Source organism: Macrosteles quadrilineatus, unplaced genomic scaffold (genome assembly GCF_028750875.1).
Source record: "Macrosteles quadrilineatus isolate MER2022 unplaced genomic scaffold, UCM_ALF_1.0 Scaffold_2__2_contigs__length_208266976, whole genome shotgun sequence".
Lineage (NCBI taxonomy): Eukaryota > Metazoa > Arthropoda > Insecta > Hemiptera > Cicadellidae > Macrosteles > Macrosteles quadrilineatus.
In genome coordinates, this window is record NW_026542595.1 from 87,161,478 (window position 1) to 87,178,398 (window position 16,921).

The 16,921-nt window shown below is 34.1% G+C and overlaps 1 protein-coding gene across 2 annotated transcripts in view; it reads right to left on the minus strand.

Moving 5' to 3' along the window:
• Positions 1–14,902, minus strand: part of LOC128987997 (probable cytochrome P450 301a1, mitochondrial) — a 66,161-nt gene extending 51,259 nt beyond the window's left edge. Inside the window, exons 1-3 of one of the 2 annotated variants that reach the window (XM_054409160.1) lie at positions 14,815–14,902; positions 5,131–5,270; positions 4,209–4,455 (exon numbers count right to left, since the gene is read on the minus strand). In XM_054409160.1, coding sequence (XP_054265135.1) covers positions 4,209–4,455; positions 5,131–5,269 — 386 coding nt within the window. In that variant the 5' untranslated portion in view covers position 5,270; positions 14,815–14,902. Of the gene's footprint in view, positions 1–4,208; positions 4,456–5,130; positions 5,271–14,810 lie in introns of both variants that reach the window. The other variant, XM_054409161.1, reaches the window with a different exon arrangement.
• Between the last annotated feature and the right edge of the window lie 2,019 nt (positions 14,903–16,921).

Sequence of the window (16,921 nt, forward strand, 5' to 3'; positions counted from 1 at the left end):
GGAAACGTGATTAATACGAGAATTTTTCGTTTGTGTGCTATCTGGGGACTGGTCAATAAATTTGTTATTAGGAGGAGAAGATTTTTGAGAAGTTAACGCTTTGAGTGTTTATATTACGTTTAATTTTCAGTTAAAATTATAGTTGTATATTACCAAAGGTGCTTGTTAAAACGATGATATTTAATGTAAACGAATAAATTAATATATTAGATAATAATTTTATTAATATTCAATTTTTACAAGAGCATTCGCGAAAGCGTTGCTAAAAGAATTGTAAAAGGGCCGTGCAGGAACAGGTAATTGCCCTGCAGGTCAGTTAGGGCTGCATCAATTGACTATGCGGAGGAGTGTTTCACTATGAGAAGGGTTCAATGATTGCAGTTAATAATGTTTTTGGTAGTAGTGTAGTTAAGGGGTGTTTTTTCCACCTATGTCAAAACACTTGGCAACACATCCAGGGAAACGATATGATGAAACTATTCAAGAGTCGTCCTTACATTAAGCTACAGTGCATGATGTTGGATGCTCTGGCCTTCCAGCGGTGGCAGACGAACCAGCTGGAATGCAGGCTGGACGAATGATGCTCTATAACTACAGTTTATTGATCACTCGAACAATATTTTATTTATCGTAGTTGTCAGCTGATGTGTTTCAATTTGATCGATATATCGAGAAAAAAATCATCGATAATAATGAATGTTCCCTTTAACAGGAAAGTACCCTTTATTTCACATGTAAAGCATACAAAAGAAGATAAAGTTCTGCTGATTATAGATAATCATGAGACACATCTTTCGCATGATGCTGTGGTTAAGGCGTCTCATGCTGGAATCGTGATGTTAACATTCCCACCTCACACTTCACATAAATTACAACCACTTGATGTATCGGTTTACTAACGAGCTACAATCGATCTACAATCAAGCAGTTGATGCTTGGTTGATGAACAATCCTGGGAAAACCTTCGACATTTTAAAGCCGTCAATTATATACCTATAATTATACGGTTGTAAGGGGCTCATCGAAGAGCAAAATGACAAAAGAAAATACCATAATATATACATGGAATGAAAATGATTTTGCAAAGGGCTCAAATGAAATTTGTTCATCAGTATTTCACTGTCTTAATTTGTTTGATATTTCAAAATTTGATTTCTATGTGTTCATATTATCTGTTGAATGTTGCACCTCCCAACATTACAGAAATAGAATTAGTTTTTCCCATCCCTGGACACTCATTTTTGCCCTCCGATGGAGTGTTAGGACGGATAGAAAAAGTACTTAAGACCATGCCTGTTATTAACAATCCACATGAGTACTTGGATGTTTTTAACATGCATGGAACTGTTTACAAGCTAGGAACAGATTTCACCATCTATGATTGGAAAAAAGCTACAAAGGCCTACTTCAAACCGACTAAAAATTGGCAATTTAAATTTGCTCCATGCAAACGGTCTGTGTTCACCAAGTGAAAGACTGCGACAACAGTGTTTGTTAGAGGAGAGCCGTACTATGCATCAAATTTAGGAAGTGGAAGATCACTCCTGAAAAAGGGGCAACAAATAAACAACTTGTTGTTATCAGAAGTGCGACGTGGCCACCCAGTTAAAGCAGCAAAGGTTAAGGATATTGAAACCCTTCTTGTAAAACACTATGGTGAAAACTGGCGTGCTGTACCAGGTAACGATTTCTTGCACAGGTTTCTGGATCATGCCAATATCGGAGATGATGAGGGTGCTCCCGAGGAAGAATTCTGTGAATAGATAGCCATCCATTAGATAGCCCCACGGAAGAGTGCCAAGATATATCTGATGAGGCCGATACAATAATACAAAAGAGACGAATCAGGTAACCAATCAGGAAGACCACGACCATGACTACTGCCAAACATCTACTTCCAAGGAAATCGAAGGAGGAGCTTCACTAGTAAATCATATGGTGTCACCAGAACAAATTCAGCAATATCCTAAAGCACTGCAGAGGAAAACAACTCGACGAGGAAGAAAACCACGGTTGTTTTGCGATCCTAATGGTTAGCGTCTCGGGCTTCGGTGCGGGAGGGACGGGTTCAAGCCCCGGCACATCCACTAAACATTTTTTCTCTTGTGACTCTCTCGTGAAATGCCTCTGGCGTAGGTGGAAGAAAAGAGAAAGTTTTGATTAAGAAGGACTTCACGAATGAATGACTTGCTGAAAGTCATTGTAGGAAATAAACTAAAATTCTCCCTTTATGTATATATATATATGTGTGTATATATATAACAACCAGGAAGAAGCAAAATTGCGACAGACACCCCTGAGAAAGAAGAAATAAGAAGAGAAACAAATAAGAACGAGGTAAAAAAAATCAAATTGTCATGAACAAGTCTATAAAACATCCAAAGAAGAAACAAAATATAAGCAGAAAGATTGAATGTGATAGTGAATCTGAAATTGATGATCGAGTTCCCTATGATGAAGAAGATTAAGGAAATGACTTCTCTGCTTTGCAACGAATTGTAAATTCGTAGTATAAGCTCAGGAGGAGCTCGAGTTTGAGAGGCCTACTTATTGTAATGAAGACTACTTATAAGTAGGTTTTGATAAGAAAAGAGGACCAAAAGAATATTATGTAGGGCAAATTTGAATTTTGAGTTAAGTTTTTCTATCGCATCGGTTCAAGTAATAAGTTTATCGTCAAGTCAACGGAAGAGTTTGATGTCAACGAAGAGGACATTCTGATCAAACTCCCAAAACCAACAATTTGCACTGGGTCGCAGAGGACATCGGGACAAATCTGGTTCAAAGTGGATTTTGCCACTTACTACGTTAAGTAGGTTAGCAGTTATTGCATCAAGTTTCAAAATTTTATTTAGTTTTTGTAGGCTACCTTTGTAATAATAGACTGAGAGAAAAAATGAAATAATTATTTAACTTTATTATTGTTACAGATGATCTAAGTTTTTATTACTTAATTTTATTTGGTTTGACATGTAACACATGTACCAAGAGTTTTAATAACATGCAATACATATTTTTCTTTCCATTATTGTGTTTTTTAGCTATCCTCTTCAACTTCAAGGTACTTTATGTTCCCGATCCAAGGTACAAGATGTTGTACCGTGGATCACAAGTACAAAAATTTTTATTTTTCAATTAAAAAATATGTATAGTTAATATTAAGGAGAAATTAAAAAAATGTTCACTAAAGATATAGCCTCTAACAATAGGGTTACTTTTGTTTCGTTTTTAAACGTAATTTTCAATTTTTTTTAAATATTTTAATAATTATATGATCCAAGGTACAACAGTTTCCCCTATATTTTAACGGGGTAGCGGATTTTTATCCCCCTGTAATTTTACCCCCTGGGCAAACGACACGTCACAAACCAGGGGGTAAAATTCCGGCCGCGAACTTTTGAGTTTCGCGACATCAGCTCGATGGATTAAACGCGGAATTAAACATATATTTTCACGGTTGTGAATTTAATCAGAACACATCAAATTATAAAAACCTAGAGTTTACGGCCCGGATTTTTACCCCCGGAATTTTACCCCCTGGCCAGATATATAAATTAGTGGGAATGATTAATTAACTTCGTTCTGTCCTATATAAATTTATTTGTAACATTAACTAATCAAACAGGTTTTCAATTTTAGTTTTGAGATTCCTTTTAGTATTAGGATTCGTACTTGAAGCCAACAGCTGGTTAATATGACGTATAAACAATCAACTGAATGATAATTGTTTCGGATATTTCATTACAAAATAAACAAATAAAGATAGGCTACTAAATAATGAAATGTTTACAATTAATTAAAAACAGAAATAATAAAATCAATCATTGAATTTCTAAAATCGGCCGGGGGGTAAAATTCCGGGGGTAAAAATCCAGCCCGTACATCTTCAGTTGTCTAAACGCTAGTTATATGGACAGGGGGTAAAATTCCGGTTTGTATCGCTAATCTAATTAATCACGCTCTGGCTATTTTCATTAGACTTCAAAATCCGCGGGGGTAAAATTCCAGCCACGAACAAACTTTTGGCCACTCAGGTTACTACGTCATAGTGACGTCAGCTTTGCCCAGGGGGTAAAGTTCCAGGGGGATAAAATTCCTGCGACCCTATTTCAACTATAAAAACAATTTAAAATTAAGTTTTATTTCAGTCAGTTTCCGACAGTAACTTTTTGAAGTTGTCCTAAATAAATAATGGAAAACATACGTACACTCCAACAACGCCAGGTAGTCTGCCAAAGAAGTCTTTGCGAACTTCGCTCTTGTACTGGACGAGACAAGGCATGGAGGGTCGGTACGGTGTGTCCCCCTCTAGTCGGTAAACCTTCTCTGTCTCGTCCGCATCGAACACAAACAGCAAGTCCGGCCGACCGATGAGACCGGACAGTTTCACTATCTGGCCGTACTGCTCGTACAGTAGTCTGGACACCCGGGCCAGATCTGATACTTGGTACTGCCCTGCAACAGTATACAGTAGTTGACTAAGTGGCATTTAAATATTACATTATAAACCTATAATAACGTAGCCCAATGCAGCAAGTTCTGCGTTTATAATTATTTACAGTAACTTATAAGATAATATTTATGTACAAGACAGCAAAAAATCGTGCTTTTTCACGTGTAATGGTAGACATTTTTATGAAATCCATTTGGTTTTGTAGTTGTTTGCATTGCATTTAAATTTACTTTCAGAAATACCTCAAGGGCAATAATCCAATAAAACCCACATGATTTATAAATTGATAATGATTTCATGAATGCAGCTAAACAACATCGTTCAAGAGTCCCTCAGAACAACACTCGAAAATAATTATGATTCAAATGGTAACGCTAGACCAACATTCATGTTTTTTTTTTAAGGAGAACATTAGACTAAGATTCGTAATTTAGATAATCCTCATCGAAACCAACCAATTCCCCATGCTTCAAAGCCAAACGCTGCTAACTAAGCTTTCAAGGTTGTTCTTTATGCATCTAAAAACTGAAAATGAGACTGAACCTTGATCCTATCCAGATTCTCTTATCGTATTGCATCATATCAGCAGCCTGACGTAAACGTATCTCCCTCTAACAAATATGTTGACAACTTTCCAGAAACACTTGTAGGGTACATCTACAATGTGAGCACCTGACCTACGACTGGCAGCAGCCTCCAAGTGTTGCCCAGTAGTGGTAGCGGCCTCGGTCCAGGTACCTCACTGTAGGGCCTTGCGAGGGCGAGCTCCTCACACACAGAGGCCACTGAGGAGGCGGCGCGACCTGCCGCTCGCATCCTGTAACCAACACATCACGTAAAATAAAACAATAAACAACGATAAAACAATGTGAAGGACCGGAGTGGACAACTAGATATAAGCATTCACAAACTTACATAATCTAATACTTATATGATTCTAAGTTACAGTACATAGCATGATAATAATTTTAATAAATTTATTGAATATCTAGAAAATGCATTGAACAAACTAACAGATTTCAACATGCCCATAATTGTTTGTGGGGATATATAGGGATATATAACAAATCAAATATGGATGAGCTTATTTTTAGACTGAACCAAGAAGAATGGATCAAGTAAAATGATGATAGGCCAAATAATTGTGACTTAGCTTCTAAGGATTTTTACGATAGCTTAATGTACTGCTTTATGGTTAGCTTCCCCAAAAAGGTAGTTAGGTTAAAAAATGAAAAGGACACAGCTAGGATAGATGATAAAGTGGTTGATTCCCGAGAGAATCTTGTAAATATTTATTGGCAAAGTATGATAACACAGGATATTAACTGTATACTGGAATATAGTAAAGCTAAGAAATTGCACACTCAAACTATAGCAAACAGCAAGAAAAAGTTTTATAACAATAAAATAGTTAATTCATCAAATGTGAGTAAAGAATCCTGGAAAATAGTACATAGCCTAACAGAGGAAAATGTAACTCATGATAACCTAACAATTAAATCCAATAACTCAGTTCAAGAAAACCCTATTGTGGTAGCTAACCTGTTTAATAATTATTTTTACGAAGAAGTAGACAAATTACTCGTAATTGGAGCCAATTCAGGTAGGCCTATATCCTCGGACCTTCCAAACTTCAATTTAGTAGATTTACCCAATCATGACATATTAGAAATAAAACATACAAATGAAAAAGAAGTAGTGGAAATTGTACAAAAAGTATGTCGTACTTCAGGTGTGTTCAGGTGTGGATGGGGTTACTTGCAAGGTACTGTTGGCTTGCGTTGATGTAATCGCAAAACCATTATCTGTGATCATTAATAAGTCTTTTGACGAAGGAAAATTTCCAGACATAATCAAAACTTCAAAAATCGTTCCTATTCACAAGAAGAATAGTATAGAGGAGGTAAGCAATTATAGGCCAGCGGCCATACAGTCAGTTTTTTCAAAACATTTTGAAGTGGCATATTTAAATAGATTAATACCATACTTAGAAAAAAATGACATTTTAAAATCTAATCAATATGGATTCCGTAAAAATAAGTCGACAATTGATGCTGTGTTCTCGCTGATTACCCATGTACATGAAAAAGTAGATTGCTCTGAAGAAGTACTTGGACTATTTTATGATATCACTAAGGCTTTTAATTGCCTTAATAACTCGATCCTAAAATTAAAACTACAAAAATTGGGTATAGTAAATGCCCCTTTAAATTAGATTATGTCATTTCTTGGGAACAGATCTCAGTTAGTAGCCGTAAATAACTTAGGTGCTGATAATGTCATAAGACAATGCAGATCAAAAATTCAGAATAACATCAACACTGGAGTCCCGCAGAGCTCAAATATAGGACCTGTGCTGTATTTGTTATGAGTCAATGATTTACAAGAGACAATACAAGAGGGCTCTTTGGCTTTTTGCGGATGATGTTTGCCATCTAGTTAATAATAAAAGCTCTGAGGAAACAATATGCAAGTCCCAGATAGGCGTTCATCAGATGGAAGAATGGTGCAACGACAACAAATTAGTACTAAATGAAAACAAAACATTAGTTTTAAATTTTTTCAATACAAAGGCACCTGACCATAGCCCTCTCTTAAAATAAAAAAAAACTTAAAAATAAATGATAACGTAAATTATCTTGGAATCAAAATAAGCAATAACCTTAGATGGAATATCCATATTGATCATATAACCTCAAGACTTGTGGTAGTATGCTGTCTTTTGCGCAGACTACAAAACATAGTGGATCATCATATCCTGATGAAAGTTTATTATGGCTGCTTTCATAGCGTATTGAGTTATGGCATCGTACTTTGGGGCAACAACAGTGAAGCAAACAGAGTCTTTCTACTACAGAAGAGAATTATTAGAATAATTTGTAAAACCCATTTTTTAGAACATTGCAGACCACGTTTTATTAATCTTAAAGTTCCCACCCTTACCTCCGTTTATATATTGGAATCAGCTATGATGATATGGAAATTTCCGGAAGACTTCAAACGCAACCAAGAAATACATAATTACAACACCAGGCAACAAAACCATATACACCTGAATTGTCACCGAACATCATTGGTAATAGCTGGACCACATCATACAGGTTAATAGTAGGACCTATTTAAATGTTTGAAAGTTTTTTGTGCGTTGTTGTATCCCATATGTGTGTATTTATTTGGATATAATTTTCAACTATTTTATTAATGAAACGTTCTTGGAAACCAGATCACTTTACAATTCCTGACCGTACTTTAAACTGTTGACGTGCATATATGCCTTATAATCAAACAGTTCAGGGGTGTTTTTTTAAGAAAGTAATAATTAATTGAGAGTGATTTTTTAAAGGTAAAATTAAGTTAAATAGGCAGTGAAATAACTGAAAGAAGTTGAGTGGAAAAATTTGTACTTTTAATAATAAACGTGAAAATATGGCAAAAAAAGAGTTTTTACAAAAATGTTAATTTTTGTCTTTTTGGAGCGCGCTCTAGCGGGCTAAGTATGTGTTTGATAAAGAAAGATATGTATGTATTTTGTAAAAAATGTTATGATCTTTAATTTTCATATTTAGTAGAACGCATAGTTACCGAGTAATAAGCAAGAAACTGAAAAAAGTACGAAGATTTTTCATAGTTTTTGCGTCTAGCTCAAAACGCACAAGGAATTTTTGTTAGATCTCTCCAGATTCTGATTCAACGCCCCAAAAAAACATAGAAATAAGAAAAGAATCGTCGCAGATATATTTTTTAACTTCAAAATATCGTTTGACGAATTAGGGAGTTGAATTAGTCAAAGAGAAGTATTTGCAAAGTCTTTGTTAGATCTCTTCAGATTCTGATTCAGCGCCCCAAAAAAACATATAAATAAGAAAAGAATCGTCGCAGTTATATTTTGTAGCTTCAAAATACCGTTTGACGAATTAGGGAGTTGAATTAGTCAAAGAGAAGTATTTGCAATTTCATTATTTATGTAGCAAATTACGGTATTTGCATTTTAGAAATGCAGCATTGCTTTGTAATTTACATTATTTGTCAACCTTGATCAACCATATTTTGTAAATAACGCAATAATATCAATAGTCATTATTGATAATTTTTCACTTATAACTCAATAAAGAATACTAAATGCTAAAAACTTGTATAATTTAACTCTATTTATCGGAGTTAGATGAAATAGCGTAAGCCTTGGAAGTAACCGCCGATTCGACGGGTTTCACCTAGTTTAATAAATTTTAGGAATTAAATTATTAAACTAGATTTAATGCCTCATCCCTCTATTATAAGACAAAACTGCTGTGCCACAATTTCACCATTTTCGATATTAACACGAAGCACAAACTTAAATGTTTTTGGTTTGATGAAACCCAGGCAGATATTTCTGCGAACCCTTTTGCCTCTTTCGCATTGGACTAATTAAGTAATGTCTGCTTAGATAACCCACCGGTCATTCTATGGCGTGACGGCTGCACAGCCCAAAATAGGAATGCCATATTTTTAAATGCATTATTGAGTTTCAGCCATGAACAAAACATCCGAATTACTCAGAGGTTTGTTGAAAAAGACCACACGCAGATGGAAGTTGATTCAGTCCACGCTGTTATTGAACGACAAATTAAAAACAAACTTATTAACTTACCAAGTGATTACTTAAGGTACACGTATGAAAACTATGACAAGGAGGCAGTAACGTTCGAATCAATAACCAACTTTTCTGTGAAGATGTACGACAGCCTAAGGCCTGGGAAAAACATTAGAAAATGATAGTGTTTTTTAAACACTTAAACATAGTTTCCTCGTAATTTTGTAGATTTATTAGAAAACAATATGATATAATGGGTTTGGTAGACAACATAAATCCCACTTTTAATGCACAGTTGGGCTCTTCAATACAGCCTAGTTATATGTCGTAGTGATTTCGTTAAATAAAATAAATTTAAATGTTATTGTAAAATGAACAAGATGACAAATAAAGTTCCAGTTTACTCATAATGGTTGAGTGCCCACGGTCGTATTTTATGTTTGTTACTGAAATTCAGTTTGAACTTTATTTCAGAAAAATAGACAATGTTTAATGTTAATATAGCTTTGACGATGAGAGGTAGTGACAAAAGCAGCGGCTGTGCAGCTGATTGTGACACTCTTCACGCATACGTAGTCACGGACATTCGTGATGAGCAACGCAATGTGTTCATGGGACTACAGTCACATACTAAACACTTGGTGTTCTGGTACTGAAGAAACTCCTAGATGTCCGGAAACAATACTGAAGAGACGTAGGCGTATTCGACTATTCAATGACTTATTAATCGAAAGCTACGTGTTGCTGTCCACGCTCGATCGTTCTTAAGTTCTCGACTTCGTCTCGAGTTTAAAAAAGTGTCTCAAGCCAGCGAAACCTGATTTTTGCCCCTTGGTACGAAATATAATATTTTGTCTATTTACCGTTATGTTTACATAAAGTGCCCGAAGACGTGTATTGTATTTGTTTATGACTATGTAAATACTATTTGCTGAACTATGTTTACTGCAACGAATCATGTTAAGCTGTGCATGATCAATTTAATCTTACTGCTAAAACATAGCGAACTTTTACAACTATTGCTATAAATTTGTCTCTAGCAAAATCATTCAAGTTAGAGAATCGTTCTATCTCGGTGTAAAACTTAAAAAAATAAGTAATTTCCTTTAACAGCAAACCTATATATTATAAATTTATATGCTGTAAATTAAGTAATAAAAATTAAGTAACCGATCGAATGCAAACCAAGTGTTATTGCTAATATATTATATGGAGAGCAGTGTTGAAAGGAAAGGACGACGACCAGTTCAACGCTCTCCAGGTTCACGCAGTGTGGAAGTGTTTCAAGGATAGCAACATACTCGCGGGTCACAGACGGAGATAGAGGAAGAGAGAGTGAGAGGGGAGAAGGAATGATGATGACCTAAACATTGCCCACGCCACACTCAGGTCGCTCCGTCGTGTCTTCTGCTTTCTAATCGCAACTCACTTTCCTGAATTCTACATTTGCTATCTTGGAATTGACTAGCTAACAATAGAAAGTAAGAGGGATTTACAAGTGGTCTAATTTGATGTAACAGAATTTACAGCATTCATAACTAGAAGCAATCGTCTAATTCTAATTTTCAACAGTAAAATATAGTCAAAGCAACAATTATATAATATTGCACGTAATTGTTATTGAATACTTTAATTGTTATTATCATCAAGGTTATCCACAACAATATAGTCAATTACAGAAGTTGTGCCTAAATTCCCTCTAAGACATCAGTCAACCCGATCGTTGAAGTATCTAATACTCAAATCCTATAATCTATTACGAGCTATGCCTGTTTGTCCGTCTGGCTGTTTGATGTATCTTGAAATCCAGCGGAAGGGTTTTGACTAAATTTCGGAATTAGGGGCTTATGGCCCTTAAAACGTGATTGGTACCACTACCTCAGGAATATTCGTATTTCGCTACAAAACTCGTTTGAAAATAAAAATAAATTAATATTGACCTTATGGGTTGCCAAGTGTTGGTTGAACAAATTAACAAGTAAAAGTAAACAAAAGACATGTTGTACATGTATTTATAACAAGCCATCAACAGTATACTAGCAAAATTACAAAATACAGTATAAAGGAAAAAACAAAAAGTTGTAACAATTCAACAAAGATGATTATTTTACTTAGCCCTCTCCCACTAAATTACACCTACTCTTACACCTGCCTGTTTTAATTAGCATAACACTACCGTATACTAAATTCCAATGAAAAAAGACAAAATCTCAATGTCTTTAAAAGTAGTGGTAAAAAGAAAAAAATCGTTGTCAAATCCTATTTAAAAACTAAAATTATTTTGTTTTTTATCTACTGTCATTGGTGAGCTTAAAAGACGCACAACGGGTTTCAATAGCTAGACGGGAGAAAGATGTTGTACGAGTAGCACTTAAACTTAAGCAAGATCACAAAAGTTTGTCTTATTTTTGTTGAATTGCATACTTTTAGATTGCATACTTTTAGATTGCATATTTGTTATTATTTCAGCGATCAAATGTCTATGGTTTGTAACCGAAATGATTTTCGTAAATTTTAAAGGGCTGTTAATGATAGTGTGTTAACGATTCAAACCCATCTTGTTAATGTTGTATCCATTTTCTAAACTGGCGTAAGCTGTTGGGAAATACATAAACTGAATTAACGACAACCGAGCAAGTCTCGGCCTCCCCTGAACTAGTCGATTACAGAAAGAGTGCCTCAATTCCCCTTATGACTTCGATCAGCCCGTTCGTTAAAGTCTCTAATGTTACAATAGTAATTATATGTACGATTCTAACTTTGTCGATAAACTATCAAAATTAATCAAGCCGTTTAACTATCTTAACATACTAGCTCTGTCATGCCCAGTCTTTAATGAATGGTTCTGGATGAAAGAGTGTTCATGAACCAGCTACGCCTTTACCATGTGTTAGAATAGTGACAACTGGTATGAATTAGTATGAATGGGTATGAATGGGTAGCCAGAGAATGAATGGACGGTAATGAATGGGCGAGTACACCTTCGTTGACGTTTGTATTCTAGACGTGGTAAATATTTACTTGACCAACTCTACCTAGTTATGAGTTTGCTGGTTAACACAACTTTCAAGGTTGTCTCTCTAGCATTTGTTTAGATTATTGACGTTAATCTTGGCAAGTTAAAGACTGTAGGCAAATTATGTGACTCGTACACAAGCTTAAACCATATTTTATTCATTAGCTGAATGCTCTTTCATGGGTTACACCACGAAAGATGCAGCTAGAATATTTAATTTTCATATAATAATAAAATTTTAAAATGAAGGCTAACAGGGTATTATACGGTTATGTTATTGAAAATTAGATATGCTATGGATCAGGCTTATGTAGTATATAGTTAATGTTTCTACACAGCTAACAATACAAATTAGTTGACCTGGTCATTTTTTAAACCTAAGTACTCAACTCATTTTGAAATGGCCAAAAATAATGTAACAAATTACTTTGCAAATGTAACGTAATATCTAATGACAGTTTTGGTAACAATACTTTCTTTATATCACTTCTTAAGAACAAAAAATAATAATAAATACGCATCTAAATTGATGCGTAAATTAGTATTTCTGGGTTGGTTAGGAAACATTACAAATCTAAAAATAACGAACACATTGGTTGTAAAGATTTACGAAACCATGTGTTATCTAGAGTTGTTTAAACATTAACATGCTTTGGCTAAGTGCTCTGAGTGTAGTTGAACTATTAGGTACATTATTCGGGCTGAGGAATTGTAATGTGTGAAAATAGAGGTAGCCTAATGTTTTAGATGACAAGTAAACGTAACCCAATCAGAACGAGGAGCTACAAACGTAGGTAGTGGGAATGTTCATTCAAGGTTACCGTTGCGCAATATTACTACCATCGTAAACAATATAAGTACCTCATACAAGGCTAGTAGCCTGCTCGTTACTCCAGAGTAACCAGCTAAGGTTGTAACGGCAGTGTGTCATTAACTGGTGATGACTAAACGTAGCTCAATCGAAATATCATTTTACCATTGGTAAATAAAGTGCAGGGCGTTTTTTTAACGATACCCAATTTACAAGTACCATGAAACAAGCTCATATGTTGGCATACCTGTTTTCTTTTCTTAATTGCCAATTAGTTAATATGCATTGTTGCATAGTTATCTATGAGTTCTAGTGTTTTAAGGAATTCATCATCAATAAGACTCAGCATGGGATTTATGCACTCTTAAAGTGTGTGTCTTGCATGTATATTAAAGTAAATCCTTGGCCTTATACCGAGATAGGTTTGAAATTAAGATTCCATATGTAATTCCGTACCCAAAAAATCAACTATGCATAGTATTGTCAACAGTTAAAGAAAATCGAATCAGTAGAAAACAAAATAAACGTAGACCCACGATACAAAGTTCATTTTAAACGGAAATATCACGTTGAGCCTTAATAAATATGAATTCTCCGTAACAATAAACCTCATACATATCTTTGCAACAATGCAGATCAGCTGATCGACAATTATCAAGCGTGGAAAACAGGGATACCAACATATAAGCTTGTTTTGTCGTTAAAATGTGTCTCTTGGTAGTTGTAAAAAATTTCGCTGCGTTAAAAAAATAACACCCTGTAGTTATTCAAAGGGATTTTTAGTTGTTTTGTACACCATTCGTATCCAAAATTTTCTTAAAATCTGAAACATCTCATGGGTTACAAAATGATGGCAAACGCCGTACGTAGATATAGTAAACAGTCTGATCAAGTTATGAAAATTGGTTTAATACGTAATTATATAACTTATCGTGTTGTTTAAATTACCGACTTTCATATAGTTTGAAGATACGCTATGATCAAGTAACATTCAAATCTACTAATAAATAATGGGCATTGTCAGTTTTCATAAGACCCATGTTTTTAGAATCGTGTTTCATTTTTACTGGACTAGACATGTTATTAAAGTTGTCGTGTTTTAGGTCAACAACGTAATAAAAAAACTCTGGCATGCAACCGAGGGAACGTGAAAGTGTGTAATGTTTTCCCTCTCTTATAACTTTAAGCAATCTTAATGCTTTTTTTAGGTGACATCTATAAATTTTAAGTGTTATAACTTCTGATCAAGTGTAGCCTAATGACTATCTGTTAAAAAAAAAATAATAAAGACATATATTTATTGTTCGTACACTTCTGTAAAAACTAACTTTAAGGTTTGTGATAACGAAATTAAAATGGTAGGTTACTATGGTTTGATTCCGAGAGGAAAGAAAACGTTGCCAATAATAAACTGATATATTTTTAACACAATCCGACAGGAGAAAACTTTAAACAAAAAACTACGACTTATAAAAAGGTTGGTTGAATGGAATAATTGAAAGTAGTACGTGGCACGGTAGTACAACTGCCATGCTCTTTACAGACATTAAACACATATCTAGGAGCAAACTAATAAATTTTCGGTAAAAAAAAAACATTTTCTTAACTGTTAGTACAAGTTTTAATCATGTACGACTAATATTTTCTTTGATGTTTTACATTTTATGTGAGAAGGCGTGTATAAATTTTAATATTGGTCTTAATTTGTCCTATCACTGTTAAATTTATCTTTAGTTTTATTGTGTTTAGAACAATACACACTTCAAATATTGAAAATAAAAATGAATAACATAATAACACGACATACAATTCGCACAGTAATTGTAAGCAAGAAATTAGGGAAACTGGAAGTCGTCCGACTAATTTTCTACTTCTATTAGATTTTGAATTCATTTTGTAAATCAAATAGAAATACCACAGCTATTAATACATATACCTTGTATTTGAAAACTAGTACCTACTTAATTCAGTTGATCAATCCAAACACACGAAGGCACACAACACTACACTACACTACAGAGGCACTGGTAGGCGCGAGGACTGATTGTGATTGTGGATGTGAGCCTTATTCCTTCCCCCTCTCTCACTCTATCACACACAAACCTGTCTTGATGGACGACAATTTAATTGTTCACTTTCTCCGACCTTGTTAGGACATTGCAGTTAAGCCTGTGTGTTGGGTTTCAGCAAAACAGAAAACCGAGAGACTAGGTTTACCTTTACCTTTGTAAAATAGTCCATCAATTATACGAGTACTATTTCATAGAGGTAGAGTTAACATTTTTTCTTGAGAAAATATTCTCTAAGGGTCAGAAAAATGCATTTTAAACACCAATAACCGGAAGCTTGTCGTCGCACATCATGGTAAAAGAGTTATTAAAGGCAAAATCTTTGATAAAGGAGTGATCGTATTCCAACAGTGACATTTCAACTGTTGATTGTGTATACGAAAATACCTCATATCCGTCCGTACAGTTGTAATTTACGAAAATCGTCGTTTTACTTACTATCCAAAGATGATTTTATTGTCCTAAACACTGAGCAGGAATTAAAACTAGAGAAAGCACTGATACAGTGATAGTAATTTGGTTAGATTTGATGAAAACTGTTTTGAATGTTAAAAGAGTTATTACTCTTTTAACATATTGCTGAATATTGTGTTGTTGGGTTTACCATTGAACAGTTATTGGTCAAAATATTGATTTAATCTTTTAGTTTTGGGGAAAACGTTATTTGTAGGTACAAACAATTTATTGAGAGACGATGCAATGGATCATTATGACGCAGTCACTGCAACTGTTGTTGAAGAAACTTATTAGATTACACATTCCCAGATAGCACAGAATGTCTCACAGATATCTATTTCGGTTGATTTATGTCCAAAGATATCTATAGAGTTCTTTAAATATTTATAAGACATATTAATCTAAACATTCATAAGATATCTGAAATTATATGTCTGATCAACATCTAAAAAGGTATATATTTGTCCACAGATCATTTTGGAGATATATGTACATCCCATGGATATCTAATTTAAAATGTTTATAGAATATTGATTATGAATATCTTCAAGATGTCTATTAATATACATTAACTATAGTTTTTATAATTTTCCTCTATACCTGTGTCCTTATTTTGTATATTGTTTAAATAAAAAATATTCTTAAGAATTTGTTTATTATATTAAAGGATTTTTTTTAATATTTTTAAATTTCCATTTCATAACAAATATCAAAGTATATTAATGAATTTTATTTATAGACTAAACAACACAAAAGCTAGACTAATTAAAACAAAACATATTGAACGATATTTTACTGTAATAAATTATAAAAATACTTTTAGGATTAAACACACCTTTATGTAGATGAAAACACAAATAATTATTCTATAAATTTTTAGTGTAAAATTTTCCCCCAGCATTTTCAACACGCTATACACACACACACACACATATATATATATTTGTTCAGGAAAAGGTACTTCAAATAACTAATGACACATCTAGCCGTTTTAACGTTTTAATTGCTAGGAAAAGCTAGGTAATAAATATATTTATTTGTTATAATATTCAGAACCAAATTTGTTATAATAGTATTTAGTTTGTAGGCTGGTTTTGTTTATCTAAGACTTGGATTAGGCTACTCTTTGCAGTTCCATCATATACGTATAATAGAAAAAAGATGGTCAATTGGTCATACCGGGAACTATATAAGGAAAAATATTAATTTATCAACAAAATAGTTTTATTTACTTCAATAGGTTCAAATAAATATTAACGTTTCATTAACCAAAATAAATTAAAGCTAGCCACGTTAAAATTAATGTCTGAATTACTTTATGTAATTAAAAAAATAAATAGATTGAATTTGACTAACTCCACTTTTCTATTCTACCACACCTCGACACCACCCGCAATCATTCTTCTTCCTCAATCCTATTCCAAACCTCGCCGACCTGAGCTGGACCTCGTCGCCATCGCCATCGCCTCGCCATCTTATAGTCATAGTGCCGCCTCCACGCTTCCGCCATTCCATTGTGCTATATTATTATTGATCGTCTATC